Below are 19347 nucleotides of genomic sequence, written 5' to 3' on the forward strand. Positions count from 1 at the left end.
CTAATAGTATATTTATGTAGTTATCAGACTACAGTAAATTCTCGTTAATCCGGACTAATGGGGGGGGGGGAATTGACCGGTTTAACAAAGTCCAGATTAACTAAAATAACCTTAAAGAACAATAGAAAGTGCATTAAAACTCAGTTTATAGAAACAAAACACATTTATTATTGTGGTGCCAACTTGTCAAAATTATTGGGGGAGTGCTGATCACTGAAATAAATGAATGAATGACTCACTCCCTCCTTTTTTAAAAAATAAAAATTACGTCTTCATATAGCAGTTTTAAGCAGCTATCATACTCCTCATGCAAATGAAATGTAACATGAAAAACGTTTAGAAAATGTTTCAAGTCTCTTTATGTCTTTTGTATCTGCTCATTTGTTTTTTAGATAACAATTAACATTTCTATTGAAATGTAGGCTATGTACAGTATTTACATTAAGAGACCAGCCTAACAGTTTTATGCCGGCCTCGGTAGCCGAACGTGTTGGGTGGTTGACTCAACTCGCTTTGATCCGGAGGTCTCGGGTTTGAGTCCTGGCGAGGACATGGGTGTGTTTTAACCCTCCGTCATCCGCACCCTCATAGTAGCGGACGTTTTTATTAGCTAAACTAAAACTATATAAACTAAAAAAATTAGAGGAAATGACACAGAAGTACATGCTTAGACTCTTGAAGAAAATGCACAAAAATATCATTCCCAAAATACGCGTAATGAAAATTTTGTCATATAATAAAGGAACTAAAAAATGAACTCATCATTCACAAAATTTTCAACGTAGTTTTCCAAAACGTTCAACATATTTTTCAAAACGAACTGAAATCATACAACTTATATGGGTTTAGAATGGAACAACATGTTCCAAAATTCTAAGTCAAAATCTTGCTGACTCGCTGAAAAAGCAATCAAATGAGTAAAATACAACTCGAAGATCCTTACAAAATATTACAATTTTCAAATCTCAATATGTTTCTTTTTACAAGATATACGTGAAAAGATATATACAAACTCAAATAAAACGGAACTAATATTGTCACTTTTCAATACATTTTGACAACTCCGACATTTCGTATGGGTACTGCAATGGTTTCTGCATACAATTAATTTGCATTCCGAACAACGTACCGTCGTTTCTTTTTTCTTATATCCGCCAAATTCATGGCTGGAGTGCTATGATTTAAAATAGGAAACGTTCCCTCGCACAGTACTGAGTGCCGCTTAAGGGGGACAGGTCACTTTTGAAGGCATGTAAACAGCTGAAAAACTCTAGAAAAAAGGTTTGAACGCCTCTATGTTTTCGTGGGAATAGTGTAGATAAGTTTCCTAGTGCTTTCCAGATCATTCTTGCACTGATAAGGAGAATAATTCAAAATTTTAGAAAAGGCAGCACTCAGTGCCGTCGCACGGGTTACGGAGGGTTAATGTCCACAACAGACTTGTAAAGAAAGGACATGTGACAGGTGAAAATAACCGTAGTTAAATATAACAAATATTTACAATATTTAACAGTTTTACTTAATTATTTACATAAATGCTAACACAAATCGCAGGAAAATTGTTTTACTTTTTTGTTGATACAATATTTTACTTCTTAAATTTAATTTTGCAATAATAAAAAAAAACACATAGGATGCCGTGCTTTAGCAATAATGCATTTGATCATGGTCGTTCCCGCTTTCGCAATACAGACTTTTCATAAGCTTTTCTTGCGTACTTTACTGCAAGCCAGTGTTAAATAAACTCAAAGACTTTAGAATTATTTTCCCCTTATTCTTTCTACTAGAGGAAGAGTTTTCGAGGATAATTAAATATCGTACATATCAATATTGCCTGAAAGTCGTGTTTCCCGTTCAGAATTCACTAAACAACATACTGGTATAATTGTCATATCACCTCGTTATTTTGAAACTCTTTTTAGTAAAAATGTTAACAATACTCATAATTAAATGGCTCCGTGGCTCAGTCGGAAACGCATATGACTACCATGCTATAGGTCCCGGGTTCGATCCCCGGCCAGTTCAAATCCGAGAACTTTTCTAACGTTGGATGCGGCCCTGGTGCCCACCCAGCATCGAATGACATGTATACGTGGGGGATACCCTGGGGGGTAAAGGCAGTCAGGGGCGATGCTGATCACATCACCCCCACTTACAACCGGATCAAGAAATGGTGGGGCATTACCCCCCACCCCCTATACACCTTCATTGCGTGTGCTAAGCACAGGGGAGCACTTTACCTTTTTACACTCATATTTATATACATAGTATATAGTAATGAGCCATGTGTTTTGCTGTCTCCGGTCATAGCCCCCACCCCCAAAAGTTGATGGTCTAGAACATTTCAAATGTGTTATTTCAAGCTAAATTCATGCGGCACAATACAGAGTAAACTTTACAAGAGAAGCAAAATAATACATTAGATCCTCTTAAGCAAAATTATTGCTTGCATTACATTAGCTTCTACACTATTCTTCTGGGACACATCTTTGCTAAGACACTCGAAAACTTTTTGCACTCGCATAACATGTGTCTTAAGGCGGTATAAGTAGCTTAAGATGGCAGTAACGTGTGTGAATGGCTGAAAATCTTGATGGTATGAATGGTTGGTAGTTATTTACATGTGAGAATGAAAAAAATGGATTTGGATTGGCACCATGAGCCTTGATCCAAATGGATTCCCATTTTCCACTATTCGGCACACACAGAAGGCCTTATGGTGGCCCACATGGCAACATGGCAACACACTTTTTTGGCGGGAATTTGCCTTCCCCTTATTTGTCACTTTACATGCACTCTGTGCTGCTAGATTGTTTGGATCACATGCTGTGTAGTATTTTTTTTCCACTTATGCTTTATGGTTATGGGTTATTACATAAAAATTATGAAACAAATCTCAGAGTTCAGCCCACCCAATGTTTCTCGAAAGTTGGCACTACTGGTCATGTGACATTTTTGAAGAGCCTGAGAGATTCCAAGTCTAATCAAAAGTATCGGTTGATACTAAAGCATCAGCATCGGTATTGGCTCAGACCTAGCTTATTTATGCACACTTGGGCTTGTGCTAGCTCGACAACTATCAGATGATGTACAAACAAAATTCTTAACTTTACTCACCTTTTCATTCACAGAAAGGGGTTTCCCAAGTTCATTTTCTGAAAACTCCACATAAACAATGGAGCCATCCCAAGAACAGGCAATTAGCTGAAGTCCCGTAATACTCCAACTTAGATCCAAAACCTAAGAAAAACATTTTTTTGAAGTCAAAATGAAATATATTTATAATCATCTTTCACACAACTGAACTAGAAAAATGCTATAATTTACTGAAAAACAAAAGTGTAACAGAAAGTACACAAATTGAATAAATATTTTGTGATAAGAGGAAACCAGATTTTTTAAAAATAAAATGAATTGTCTAATAGTCATTACAAAATTATCTTTAATGAGTATGAAAAGAGTGTACTTCTTTAAATAACAAAAAAAAAAAAAAAATTAAAACTAGTTCATCTTACCTGTCATAGAACACACATACAAATATAACACTTTACAAGTTCAAACATTGCCTGCCTGCATTGTCTAGGATAAAATGAAGTTAAAAACTAGGTATGGGCCGATATGAAATTTTGGCCGATAGCAATAAAGTACTGATATAAATTTTACTGATACCAATATTCTACCGATCCGTTATAAAATTCCGAACGACCCTTGAGTTCATTAACCTCCTTAATAAATGTGTGTTTTGAGGTGACTGCAGTACAAGAGGACAATTTTAGAACATATAAAAATCAATAGAAACTGACACTAGCATGTTCATTAAAAGTGTGTTTCTGTCCATATATGTATATTGCATTATTTATGTAATAATGTCTTTCTGTAATGTCAACTATTGTATAATGAATGCCATAACTAGATAATATCCCTGTTGCGTTCAATTGCTTAATAAATAAATACTTAAGACATTTACATTTTTAAAAAATAGGGAATGGAGATTAATCATAAAAACTATAACAAAATGACAGAATTTTGCACTAAATTATAAGATATAGATATCTCGGATCGGTAAAATAATCCGTAATTTTACCAATAAACCAATATGCTTACATCGGTTGATATAAATAGAGTACTGATTAAACCGTCACACCCCTATTAAGAACAGTGCTCTTGCGTTTCTGGTCTCTGACAGATAAGATGAACATGTCCTCCTCAACAATACTTCAAAACAATATGTTCATTACTTTAAATTGTTTTTATACTGAAATAATTAGGAATGCTTTTATTCCCTAAATTAGTCAGTTGGTGTGTAAAAACTGACTTGTTGATATCCGAGGATTGATTGATTTGCGTTACTTTACTTCACTTTTTGTGCCACTGTTGGCTAATTTGTGAAGATGGGCATGAGTGATGGCATGATGAACGGACAATCTCAAACATCCATGCCCTGGCCGAGATTCGAGCCTGGGGCCTCTGGCATCATAGCATGATGTGCTAACCACTCCACCACGGGGGTCGGCTTGATATCTGAGGAACTAGAGCTATAAAACAGCTATGCTTCATGCCTCACCTTGTCAACATTTCAAAAATATTGTACCAAAGAAGCGAGCACATACATGCCTGAGAATGAAAATACTCAAATTTCAAATGTGCATGCATATCTCTTTCTAGAGATAAACTGTCATTCTTAAAAACTCATTAGAGCTGCTTTATGGTACAGGCACTGCACCCTTGGTAGCCTTTTCTTACAAGGTTATTGTATATTTCTATTTTTGTCATTTGATGCTGTTCTATATCTCTAGATTAACTCTCATGATTAGAATGAATGATGAACTTACGGAATAGGTGATTGGACGAACACACAGGGTGGCCACTCTAGGACCATGATGAAATTCAAGTATATGTAATTCCCTATTCTCAAGGCAAACTTTGTAAAAATTCAAGGGTAGAAAAAGATGTTTTCTCTATTTCAATCTTACGTATTACTGCATCTCTCCACACACACACATAACACAAATATATTAACAATACAAAGGATCTGTGGGATTCCAATGTATCCAAAAATTCTAATTAAATTAAATGGTATATATGCATATTTAAAATATTTAATTTAAGGGGCAGAGTTTACATTTGCCATTTCACGTACTTAGATTCGAAATACACCTACAAATACAGATCATAAATTGCATGGGATATACTAATCTATGAAAAATTGGTAATTGTATAAGAATTTCAAAACTCACACTTACCTAATCAACTTCAAGATATCTTATCGCACATTAATATACGGACAGTAACAAAGTAAACGGACTGAGAGGATTCTGTTTATTTTCCACGCAGCTTTCTTTTCCTTCCTCGATAAAAATAAAAAGCTAAACTGTGAAAACATGCGTCAGGGCATTTATAAATACGAGGGCTGCTGGAAAAGTTTCTGCAAACTACCACCAACAGTGGCGCTAGTATTCCTCTATTATAAAGATCGGAAGAATAGACCTTTTTTATGTTTAAATTATCTTTGATTGTTTGGTTAAGCCTATTAGTTTATTTTCTTACAGCAGTTTGAAGTAGTAGTTTCGTGTGAGAAATGGAAATTTCTCATGAACACTTTCGGGCAATGATTTTTTATGATTTCAAATGTAGTTTAACACGGAAACAATGCATCGAGCGACTTCATTTGGCTTTTGGGGATGAAGCACCATCCAATAGGACTGTATACAATTGGTTTTCCAAATTCCCGCATGGTTGCACATTTCTCAGTGATGAATTTCATGAAGGTCATTTCATGAAGGTCCATGTCTGTTGTTGCCAGTAATGTTGATGTTGTGCGTGAAATGATTGAGAGAGATCTGCCTGTGACATATCGTGAGATTCAGGCATCCTTGAACATTGATATGAAAGCAATACATACGATTTTGCATGGTCATCTGAACGTACGGAAACTTTCAAGCCGTTGGATCCGACACAACTTGACAGAAGCTCAAAAACAGGCTCATGTAAATTGGTGTAAAGAAATGCTCAAAAAATTCAAGCGAGGCAAGTCAAATTTGGTGTACTACATCGTTACAGGGGACGAAACTTGGATCTATTCATATGAACCCGAAACTAAACAGCAATCCACTGTTTGGGTGTTTCAAATGAGCCGAAACCAACAAAAGTTGTTCGTTCGAGGAGTGCTGCCAAGCAAATGATTGTTTGTTTCTTCGGTTATACCGGACATGTGGCAACACTAGCTTTAGAAGATTGAAGCACTGTAAATGCTGAGTGGTTTAGAACAATTTGTTTGCCAGAGGTCATCAATGAATTGCGTAAAACAAACCCAAATCGTCACATTATTCTTCACCACGACAACACCAGTTCCCACTCAGCACACCAAACTGTTGATTTTTTGTCCAGTAAAAATGTCGAATTAATGACTCATTGTCCGTACTCACCTGATTTATCACCTAATTACTTATTTTTGTTCCCACACATGAAAAATAAGATGCATGGTGAGCGATTTGCGTCGCCTGAAGCAGCTGTTGACGCATTCCGAACTGCGGTTTCTGTGGTATCAGCTTCAGAGTGGAAAAAATGCTTATAAAATTGGTTTGAGCATATGCAAAAGTGTATCGATCTTACGGGTGAATACTTTCAAAACCAATAAAGCCATTCCCAGAATTTGACATGTCTCTTTTCATATTGATTGCAGAAACTTTTCCAGCAGCCCTCGTATGTATAAATTCCTGGGATTTGGATTAAAAAAAGTTGCAATTTTTCAAGTCTACGGAGAAAAAATTCATGCAGAATTCACACAGGTGAATGTATAAATTATATATTATATAAATTCCTGGGATTTGGATTAAGAAAAGTTCCAATTTTTCAAGTCTACGGAGAAAAAAATTCACGCAGAATTCACACATAATTCCTAGTAGCCACCCTGACAATGACACATCCATTGTTATCCAAGATTTGAACCCAGGGACTGTAGCTTATTTTCACAATATGCTAACCACTCCGCCACAGACCCAAAAGCCAGGTCGTTGCAACATCTCTACTGCCAGTCTTTGCAAATGAACAATATCAAAGGAAATATCTATAAATACACAGTAAAACCTTAATTATTCATTTGTCAGAGGGCATGACTAAAAAAATATGATAAGAATTCTAACAGTTTGTTGAAGTAGGAGCAGGAAGATTGAGTGTATTAAGAATTCTAAAATGTAATGTATTATACCAGCTTGAGGGACATCTATTGGTGTGTATATATGCAATGTATTCTCATGACTGCTAACTGTACAGAATGTATGGAGTTGAAGTGGTTCAATCAGAAAGGTGTCTCGCATGCATGAGACCTAGGGTAGGTAACAGAGCTGACTAAAAGTAACTCTGTTCAGCCACTAAAAAATGGGTACTTGGGGACAGCCTTGGGTTGTAAATAAAGCAGGAGCATGGTGTTCATCGCATCACCTTCAAAAAATTAATGACATTTTGGCCACTATGTTCCTTCATGGCACATTGCAATGAGCATGTAAACAAACTGCATTGCTTTGATTTTTCATTTACCTTTTGTTTTGTTGCATTAGTAAAGAAAATTAATGAATACTGTTAAGTGGAAGAGAAGGCATTAGAGCCTCAACTTCGCCTTTAAAAGTCTTAAATAAATAAAACTTTACCTTACAGATATACACACCTTCAAAAATGTCTTTGCTTCTCTCTTGTACTTGAATATTTTTTAAAGGAAAGGCGGAAGAATATCATCATATGCCTGCACGCCCACACATCTCTGAACTGATTTATACCTTACCAGTATCTCTGTGGATGCAGTTTGTACTTACTGAATTTGTGAAGAGGTCATGAATCACGACCAAAGGCCTCTTCAATGCTGTGAGCCACACGGAAAGGGAGCGATCACGAGATCCTATTGCGCAACAACAGTATTGCTGTGGTTTATTTACTTGCTTGCTAAACTTCTGAAGGATATTTGAATTAAATCTCTGTGGAAATATTATTAATGGAAATAAGTATATAGAAATATTACATACACCAGTCTTTATAAACAAAGTGAAAAGCAAACAGATTATCTCATATTGACTAATAAATGAGTGTGTTAATCTCTGTAATTTTGTTCAGCAAGTTTTATTTTTAGCATTCTGCTTGCTCTAAATTGTAAAAACAACATAACTGTCTCCAAAACAGATCACTGTCAGCTTTTAAGAATATTTTATGTGTTGAAATAAAAACCAACAGAAAGAAAAATTCAGGATGGATTGATATGACTTCTTGCCAATACTGATTGCATACCAATATTATAATGATCTGGTACTGTACCATGAAGAATCTGATGGTTATTACTTCTTTATTTAATGCACGGGATGAGCCAAAAGTCACGATCAGATATCAATATAATATTATAATACTGTATTATTATTATTGTGAAAGAAAAAGCAATAATCAATACAGAAACTGTATTGAACAGAACAAGATACATTAAAGAGTAGAACAGCACAAGAATAATATTAATGTCAGCACAGTTCTCAAAGGTCGAAGTAACAGATTTCTGTACTCCTAACCACAGTATTGGGATTGATTAACCTCTACTGAAAAACAGACAAATTATTACCATGCAACATATATAAGGAGGATAAGAATTCCTCTCACATTTTTACGTCAATTTCATTTGCGAATAATACATCATTAACTATAAACAGTATCTTATTGTAAATTTTGGCCCACTTTGTATGAAACTACAAGATTGGTTTTGCTTTTGAAACGATACTGCACATTTATACAGTTTACAAATCAAAGATGTATGAATTACACATTTATATTCGTAAAAATAACAAAAAGGAACAATTCTACACTATATTACAGGCTATTTATATATACTGGATCAGTACTAATACTGTTTGTAACTTTTAACAATACACCAATATGCCTATATAGGCAGTTACTGATAAAATAGCAATTAATAATTCCTACAGAATGTACAGGCAAGCCACAGTACGATAGTCAAAAAGGGTGCATCTAAATGATGACAATTGCAGAAAGATTATAGAGAATCTTAACGTACCACACATGTAATGGCTTTCCGATGCCCCACAAAATCTTTATCCTGCCTCCAACCTTCTCTTTCGATAATTTGTGCGGTTGGGCCTCCCCCATTCATGGCGTGGGCAGAAACTAGATACTGCCCATCCGGTGACCAGCTGGGCCTCAAAACATGAGTCGTGCCACCACACTTAAAAAGAAGAAATCAGAAAGGACAAATTAGATGAGAAAGTTATGAATGGTTTTCTTTGCAAATAAGCTCTCGCTTAAACACAGAGTACAGTCACCTACATTTAAAAGGAAACATGAAAATCTTGAAATACTCGTTTACCTGCATGACATTATAAGGTGTTGCCTAACCTTAGGAAATTCAACAGGAAGTCTTGAATAGCAAGTTCATCCATTGCTGCATACAAAATGTCATGTTGGGAGGCTTCCAGGAAAAGGACCTCCCAACCTTGAGTCTTAGTCATTTTCTACATTATTTTCCCATATTTGGTATTGTCCTAAAAAACAAATCTCTCAACCTTGGGACTTAGTCATTTTTCTCAATTTTTTTAAAACTTTAAAATTTCACTTTATGCACTTTTTTGCAGGTGACTGTATATGATTAAAAAATCAGATAAAAACAGAACATGTACCAAATTTTCAGACTGGCCCTGGCCCTTCTTCAGCGATGGGAGAACAGAATGACTCATGAAAGGATTTAAACAGTCAGATGATTAAGAAGTACAAAAAACATTATGGCCTGATCATGTTGCTGCTGAGATCAGCCATTCCTCGCATCCCTGAAGAAGGCCCAAGGTCAGTATAAAAATCCCGATGCCAAACAAGGTACATTTTGTGATCTGATCTCATTTTTAGCATGTTGATGACACCACATGAAACACTCACTTTCTTTTTAATCTCACTATTGTCTCCACCCAACACATGCAACTCTAAATATGTTTAGTTACCTCATCAAAAGGTTCCGTTATGACTACTTCCTGCTGCCAGTCCACGGTCCTCCATACACGGAGTGACTTGTCGTCTGATTGAGAGGCAACATACTTGCCAACAGGGTCCCACGCCACACCCTTTACTAGACCAGTGTGACCCTTAAGGACCGCAACCACCTCGGAAACTATAACAGGTTATTATTAGATAACATATTATTTATGAAGAGTTTATAAGCAAAATATTAATCAAAAAAGATAAATGTGAAATAAACTCTTAAACATGAAACTTGTAGTTTATTGACTGACATAACACTTTCTGAAGTCTGACCTATCAGGTGAATTATGCAAAATCATGGAAAATTGATTAATTCTGCTGTAAAAATGAACTCATTACATAGGAATAAACTTAATACTCCCATAATTACATAAATATGCTATTAGAAAAGAAATATTTATTCAATTTAAATTCAAATTTAGGATTATATTTATTACTTTAACAACGAAATGCCATTTTATACCCTGCTTTTGAGCCTGCAATTTGTCCAGTATTTGTACCAAAATCTTGATCTTTTAATCACCATAAATATGTGACCATACTTATTATTCACCAAGTTAAGAAAAATAACTGAGATCTCTTTTCCAAAGCAACTTTTACTCAAACCAATTCCAACGATTATGGATATGCATTTCATTTTTAATGGTGGGAATGCGACATTACCAACTGCAAATGTTTAATTTGGGTAATTTCAAAGGGTGAGAAGGCAATTTTTCTATTCCATTATCTGTATCACCTACCCATTATTGTTTTCAAAAATACCCATGTGTTTGTAAACAGGAATTGCTCTCCCAGTGAACAAGCAATATTCATCAAGATTCTACATTGTATGCGTTTTACAAAAAGTACTGAAAAAGGTTTATGTAATTACCTGGCAGTTTAAGAGCATTCCAAATTATAACAGTATTGTCTACAGAGCATGATGCCAACCACGCATCATGCGGTGACCAAGCCATATCCAAAACGTCTCCTCCATGGCCTCTTAGAGTGCAAACGCATCGCCACTGCTCGACGTTGACTTTTCCTCCACCACCAAATACAGCACTACCTAAAGATAATAAATAAAAGATTATTGATTGATTGATTTGGTGTTCTAAGTCCACTTTATGTACAGCAAGGCTAATCATGACTGGACCTACAGTTTAAAGTGGGATCCGAACCACTATGTGCCTCCACGGGTATCGAACCCAGGATCCCTTGATTACAAGGCGACGACGCTACCACTGCGGCATTAGGAAGGCCCTATAAAAGATTATTATCAGAACCCAAAAGTAGGGAAAAGCAAAAATATCTTCAAGGTACCCAATTTCTTTTAACCTATTGGTGCCCAAGTATCTTGATCGAGATACCTTGTTATGCTCATAGTTTTTACGTTATAATGTTGCTATTTTTGGCTAGAATTGCGATTTTCTTCTTTCATATTATTGTTAACACATATATTAAACAATAATGACTCTTGCACGTCTTGTTCTTCCATAAAAAATGGAGGAACAGCGGCTTCCTTTGAAACTGAGTCAGTGGAGCATAGACATGTCTTTTGGGGGTACAAGTTGTGTTGTACTGTTCATATCATAATAGTGCAAATATTTTCTTGTTCCAGACATACCAGCGATCATTTTCATGTGCATTTTGACAATGTCCTGTACTTTGTTGTTCAGGGGCAGAGGAGGGAAGGGGCATTTTTCTTCAGAAATTTTGGAATTTTCCGGTTCCTCACCTCCCCCCGCATCCATATATACATTCAATATGCATAAATTTTATATAGTCCGATTTTATGGGTTATTCCGCGTATAACTGTACTTGATTCGTCCGTCTAGGGCAATTAGCTTCAGACCTACAGTCGATTCAAGGTAACTGCACATTTTGCTGAATGGCTCAGTGGCATACAGACATACCATTTTGGGGGTACAAGTCATGTTGTATTGTTTATATCATAATAGTGCAATTATTTTCTTGTTCCTAACACTCCAGCTATTATTTCCATTTGTATTTTGACAATGTCCTGTGATTTGTTTTTTTTGGGTGGGGGGGGGCAAAACTATATATTTTTTTTCAAAAAAAAATATTGAATTTTCTGGTCCCCCCCCCCAACCATATATACGCCGAATGTGCATAAATTTTATATAGTCAGAATGTATGGTTCATTCCACGTATGACAATACATATTCGTCTCACTACGGCAATTAAGCTCCGATCTACAGTAATTTTTTTAAAACTCTGCATTTTGCTCAAAATTGGCCCGGGCACCCTGGGCTTACCTGGCGAAAGAGAGTCGGGTACCAAAAGGTTAAATACCGGACACATGCTGCATTATCAACACCAAGCTCCAGTCACCTTTACCTACAGTTTTTCTTAACACTTCAACTTCTTTGTGATGGATTTTGCAACGTATATGGTGTAGGGGTAGGTTTAATCAACTCATTCAGTTTATTTAACATCGCGTTTATGTCACTTTTCACTAATCACGATGATGAAATGAATGAAAGAGCAATGACAAACATATATGGTGACTAGGGATGGACGATATCGTAATTTTGATATCACGATATATCGTCACAGACGATAGTATAAGATATATTTTCCATATCGTGATATTGGTGATATATTGCCTCCACGATATATATCGCCAAATATCGTGACAATATATAGCTGACATGATATATATCGCTAAAATATTGTGACGATATATTGGCAACACGATATATATCGCCAAATATCATGAGGATATATTGCCGACACGATATATATATATCTCCAAATATCGTGACAATATATCACTGATACGATTATATATCACCAAAATATTGTGACGATATATCACTGAGACTATACATATTGCTAAAATATCGTGACAATATATCATCTAGTTGGACGATATATTGCCCAACACTAATGGTGACACAAGTCGAAGTTGTGAATCCAGGTGCCAGAGTCTTTTTAGTCTGCAACAATGCAGTTACCATGATATACTACATGGAAGCCAGATTGACTTTAAGGTGCCTTCAGCAACAGTCGTCCCCTTACGCCCCAGTGGAGAGATGGGAGAGGGACAATAAAATATCAGTAAGATAAAAATTTAGTGTTAAATATCTTCGTTGCTTTAAGAAAGTAATGCCACTATTTATAAGATACATTAGTTATTAAATAACCACCAACAGAATTTGAGCCACTGTAAGCCATCTCTCAACAAAATTATAATGAGTAGAATTATAGAATATTTACCTGTAGCATATTTGCTGATTTTCCATATCATTATCAACTTATCATCACCACCAGACGCAAGGAACTTTCCCGACATACTCCACCTCACACAGTTGACACATGCTAGAAAGGAAAATAATAATTTAAACAAATATAAGATCAGCGAGACTTATTTTGCATGCACAAACTCCTAATTACATACATTGTTGCTCTTGCAGCAAAGAAGAAACACATAACGTATTTAAAAGCGTTCTTCTTTCTTTGAAATTATGAAAAACACCTGAAGAAAACAGAAAGTAGTAGAACTAAAGTGAATGAAATAATGGAACATAATCTACAGGGGTAGAAAGTAGAAAAATACAGGGTGCCCAGTCGCCATACTCTTTTTTTAAATAACGAGTATAGTATGTGTTATTCTACTGTTTGTGTGTTTTCTGTATCACCTGTATAATTAAACAATAATAATAAACATGCCATTATAAATTTTTGCACTGTTCCTAGCCAATTTTTAAAATTGTACAGTGATATGGTAGCCATATACCGTATTTACTCATGTATAATGTGCACCTTTTTCCGAAATTTTTGCCCCCACGAAGTGTAGTGTATATTATACATGGAATATTTTTTATGTTTACGGAACCCTATAATGTTATATATCATTGTAAAGCTTGAATTCCGCAGATTCTAAATATGGCAACAATATTCTGTTCAAGATGACGACACTTATTTGCAATGCGGTTGATATAAGCTCATTACAAAATGAAGGAATGTTCTGATTTTTATGGTACTTTGTACGAAAAAAAGATAAGGAAAAAGAAAATAATAAAAATGTATTACTGGCCAAATAATATGACATAAATGGAGTGTGTAAATGCCTGAATGGCATATCTTGTGCTGCTAACTGCTAGTCTAAGGATCCTGAATGTGCCTCCTATAAATATTTCGTTAGTCATAGAAAAAGTATATATTTTGAAGTGTTATTAGAAAAAGTAAATGAGGAAATAAGCAAAACCACTTATAAAAGTTTAAGGGCCATGTGCCACAATTTTTCTCTTTCTAATGTAATGTTCTCCTCTTTGTCCACATAGCAACAGGTGACTCATTGAATAGGAATGATGTCATTCACTGTTGATCAGCATAGCAACAGCTTTACAACCTACAACTAAGAAAGCCATTTCTTGAACCTGGATTGTACTGCGCTTTATATACGAGATATAATTGTTTGTCACTTTTCCCTATCAAAAACCAGGGTGCGCATTCTACATGCATAAATACGGTATTACAATGTATTGCATAGTTATTCCTGCTGTTACCACTTCAACTATGTTTAGGAAGGCCACCAGAGTGCAAGAATTAATTACTTTTAATCCAATCTTGTATTAATTGATAAATGTTTTACGACCATAATTCATAGCTTATCTTGGTTGAATACAAGGAATTTCTGCCCCTATTTGCAAAGAAATAAAGAAAAACAATGCTGGCTCCCGAGAAAAAGAAGCTGACACATGAATTATTTTTAGTTTCGCCTACCCCTGCAAATAATAAACTAAACCACAGGAATGATAGCTTAGGATGCATAGTCTAACATCGAGCTAAAATTCAGTTTACAACATACTCTTAACATCACATTGTATAATGTACATCCATTGCCGTCATAAACAGTCAAGTCTAAAATATTAACAAAAACAATTGCGAGACCAGGCATCGTACAACAGTATGATATCTGAATGCAACAACTCCAAAATATTGTTAAAATAGCCATATAAACAAATTTAATTTTAAAGTCATGGTGGAAAAATACAATATTACCCAGGTGGTTGTCCATCTGACAGAGCATTTTCGGTACATTCTCATTATTTTCATCATCTTCACTAACTACTGGGGCCATATTCCACACGACGACTCTTCCCGAATCCTCACCTATAAAAATAAGCAATATATTTCACCAAATCAGACCACTAATTTTGCATAAAAAGCAATACTGGCTTTCTGTTGAAATTTTGGATTGGAAATGACATATTCTATATTATTACATACAAGGGGTGTGCAGGATCCTTAAAAGTCTGTAGCAGAATCAGGATGATCAGACCCGATCCCAATTTCAAGAAATCATTTACCAACTTTTCAGGATACCTGGAAAAGTCAGGGAATTCAAAATGATTCTGTATAAAAATGTAGTTATACTGAATGCAACTCCAACTGGCGTATGGGTAACAGCGTATCAGAGATCAATTGAATTTTCTTCAATTGAGATCGGGCATTTTTGAGTTACAAGGTACAGAACATTCTTCACGGTACAAAACAAATGAGCGTTGGGTCCACCACATGTTGCCAAACGTCCTGTAAAGCGACAAAGAGTCTTCTTGGGCAACAATACTGTCAGCACCATAAATCATCGGGAGTTATTGGTACAACTGCACATGCGGTCCTGAAGGATGAAGTTTCTGGAAGGACCACACACATGTCGAAATGTAGGTGGACACACCATCATATAAAGACAACTTGCACAAACAGAAGTACGCTTGGCAATGTTGCATCGGGAGAGCGATGTTATCCCTTCAGCTTTTACTTCGTAACAGTTTGTTGATACCCATCGGACCATATGCCCCCGAAAATGATTGGGGGACAGGAAGTGCCAGAAATAGCCATCAAGGTCAACCGCCAGTTGAAGTTATGATCAGTATAATTCTTAATGTAATCTGCATTGTAAGTGTATGAAATTTCTTAAAATTAGCTGTTTTAATCCAGAACTGAAAAAAAAAACTTGAGGGGGATACAATATCGTATCAATCCGTAGGATTATTCTTTATTTTATTTAACTTTCTCTAGAACCTTCAATTCATCAAGGGTCGTTTACTTGTTTACACCAGCTGTCTACTCCTCTGAGGCATTTTAGTTATACTTCGTCAAGTATGTGTAGACTTCCTGATGTATTGAGGTTACAGAGTTTCATCAGGTAAACAGGTAGCAACCTGTTTACAAGTATAGGAAGGTTAAAACTCGCGAATCAGCATGGAGGACAGGGGTTTTAGAGGAGCAGACAGGCTGGGAGAGGACTCACTTTTCGAATTGATTGGAAACAGGGAAGAGGACTTTGGAGAGTAGGGAAGGAGAGTAGTCTCCCTGAGTCAGGTCAACTATCTGAGAAGACTGGAGAAAGGATGCTTTCATTTTACACTTCGCTACTGATTTGATCATCTATTGTAAGTCTAGACAGGTATTTATCCTAATCCGTACCATGTATGATTTCAGGTTCAAGGTTCTAAAATCCAACGAGTGACTATTTTCCATTTCTAGTTGTTTAAGGTATTTTATTTCAGTTGTGCCTTTCGCTGCCAAGCATTTAACTTGTCGTGATGACAAGAGCTCTCATCATTAATGAGGATGAATGATGATTAGCTACATCACCCATAAATCTATTGGGAGTGGTAGGTTCGATCCCGTCATTCACTAGAATGATATGATATACAGAAATCGTGACTTTCACACAGATTGGGAAATTTCAAACATTTCCCATCTTGATCCAATCACACCAAAAATGTGACAACCACAACCACCATATTCACCGGACCTTGCACCAACAGATTATCACCTGTTTCGTTCCCTCGACAACCACCTCCGTGGGAGATCCTTCGCAAATGAGGGAGATCTGTGGAACACACTCACGGACTTCTTTGCATCCAAGCCCGCCGAGTTTTATCACCAGGGTATTGTGCAGCTGCAGAAACGTTGGCAAAAGGTGTTGGATGCTGATGGAGATTAGTTTGAAACCTAAAGGTACTGTATTGCTCTTTGTTTATCAGTGTTCTAGAACGACAAGAACTTTTTTGGTTACCTTGTAAATCACTATTATAGCAGTGGTAAAAACCTTAATAAATAACTATGAAGATGAAAGTTATGATGAAAAATATAAAACGTTCTAATTATGTCATGAAAGTAGGATGAAAAGAGCTTCTACATATTCTTTTTTTTTTTACTTTCTGAAAAAAATGGATTATGCAACAACTTACCTTGACCCCCTGTTGCAAACCTTGAGCCATCTGGATGGATATCAACAGAAAATATTGGCAGTGCTGTAAAGATACAAGGATAAATTATTTTAATGCAAATACAGTTCAATATGAATACTATTTTTTTAAAATATACAGAATGCTACTCTTAATATACACTCATGTGAAACCAAATTGTCTTAAACATGAATTACATTTTTCTAAAAGTAGTGATAATATCTCTACTGACAATCATTCTTTCATCAAAGAATACATCATTTGGATTTACTGTGTGCAGGGTACAAGTTCCAATTGTGTAAGTCCAAAATATACTTCCCGGGTATAATTGGTACATCACATTTTATGCTCTTAGCATTATAATTATGCTCCTACACAGGGTCTAAGTAGGTTAATGCTTTTATATTTTCCTGCATGTCTATGCACAAAGAACACTTTAGACAGTGGTAACATTATGAGTCAAGTGTGTGGCTTACTTTCTACAACTTCTTTCTACAAACTTAAACTTCAGTGCTCATATGCACTACATCACATTCTCAGTTTTCCTGAAAAACTTGTAAAAATACTTACATGATTGAAACTCAGAACATTTGTCAGTTAACGTGACAAATGTTATTAAATAGATTGTTAATGTAATATTCACAATATTAATAAAAACTCTTTCAGTGACTAAACTTCTTTATCCAGTAAATGTTTCAATGTAATTCACATGTGCCAATGTCAAGAGCTATGAACACAATCACATATTGCATGTTTGAAAAAATATATAATCTGATTATAATGTGGCACAATTTGTAAGTTGACAATATTTAATTCTTATCCTCATTCACTTTTACATAAACTCACCATGCTGTATATTTGTCAAGTTTTAAGACTTTGTGTTAATAAATTAATGGAATAAAAGAAACAATGCTGCAACACTACATTATAATCATGAATTAACCACATCGTAGGAAAGTTAGAAAGCCTAACAATTCTTTCACTCTCAACATACAAATATGAATAAACATTCTATCTTTAAATTAAAAAAAAAACATTGCTATTTTGAGGTGAAATCAATAATGGCATCATAACATATAGGTTGTCACATGCAAAATATAATGGACGAGAACACTATTTTATACTTAATTATCTGTAAATTAAGCTACATTCTTAGGCATGGTAAATGAATTGGAGGCCATTGATGAAAAATTGTGATGGAAATGTGGCAACATTGCTTATCATCTTGTACGAAGGTAGCGTACAAACATTGAACACAGCAATAAAATTGGCACACTTGATTTTTCTAGTACAGTCAACCAGAAGCTAATCATGGAATTTGAAAATAGTTACAGATGAATTATTTCTTTACAATCCATGTGGTGTACAATTGATATTGATTGATATGTTGTTTTAAGTCCACTTTATGCACAGTTAGGCTAATCGGGACTGGACCTACAGTTTAAAGTGGGATCCGAACCACTTGTGCCTCCACCGGGTATCGAACCCGGGACCCCTTGATTACAAGGCAACGACGCTACCACTGCGCCATCGGGGAGGCCATGTGGTGTACAATTGTAGGCTATTAGAAATTATGCAAAATACATAATAATGCACAAATTTGGCAACAACATTGTGGGGGGAAATGGATTTTGTGATGGAATAATTATCTTATGTGAAATTATGAATATTTTAAAGAAAAACTTTGCAACAGTTCCGAATGTTAAATGATTTTTTCAAAGTTTCATAGGAGAAAGACAAAGTATTGTAGAATGATTGATACAGTAAATCTGAAGCCTGGTGAAAGTAATTATCACTGTTTGGAGTACCGAAAAGTGCAATTTATAGGGAGAAAAAATACAAAAAAAAAAAAAACCTTATGCAAGCATCCATGCTTCCCATCGACAAGACATTTTTCATTCATGGAAGAAACGGAAAGTACTGCAGAATAGTGGAAATGATTGCGAGAGTAAATGTGAAGTCTTTTGAATGTAATTAGCATTGTTTGCAGTTCTGAAAAATACTATTTCTCCGAGAAAAGAAGAAGGAAGAGGTACGTTACGGAAATATACCCGCTTCCCATTGACAAGGATTCTACAGACTACTGCCAACATGAAGGTGGAAAGAGTCTTGTGTTCGAGACCAG

General features: G+C 35.6%; 1 protein-coding gene across 1 annotated transcript in view; it reads right to left on the reverse strand.

Annotated features, from left to right (window-relative positions):
- Nucleotides 1–19347, reverse strand: part of Hira (histone cell cycle regulator-like protein) — a 60450-nt gene that overhangs the window by 29906 nt on the left and 11197 nt on the right. Inside the window, exons 2-9 of the mRNA XM_083128473.1 lie at nt 17226–17288; nt 15025–15135; nt 13237–13338; nt 10886–11062; nt 9978–10144; nt 9044–9211; nt 7809–7967; nt 3118–3240 (exon numbers count right to left, since the gene is read on the reverse strand). Of these exons, the coding sequence (XP_082984599.1) occupies nt 3118–3240; nt 7809–7967; nt 9044–9211; nt 9978–10144; nt 10886–11062; nt 13237–13338; nt 15025–15135; nt 17226–17288 (1070 nt within the window). The remainder of the gene's footprint in view (nt 1–3117; nt 3241–7808; nt 7968–9043; nt 9212–9977; nt 10145–10885; nt 11063–13236; nt 13339–15024; nt 15136–17225; nt 17289–19347) is intronic.

The sequence above is a fragment of the Lepisma saccharinum genome, chromosome 9 (genome assembly GCF_977018435.1).
Source record: "Lepisma saccharinum chromosome 9, izLepSacc3.1, whole genome shotgun sequence".
In the NCBI taxonomy this organism is placed as follows: domain Eukaryota; kingdom Metazoa; phylum Arthropoda; class Insecta; order Zygentoma; family Lepismatidae; genus Lepisma; species Lepisma saccharinum.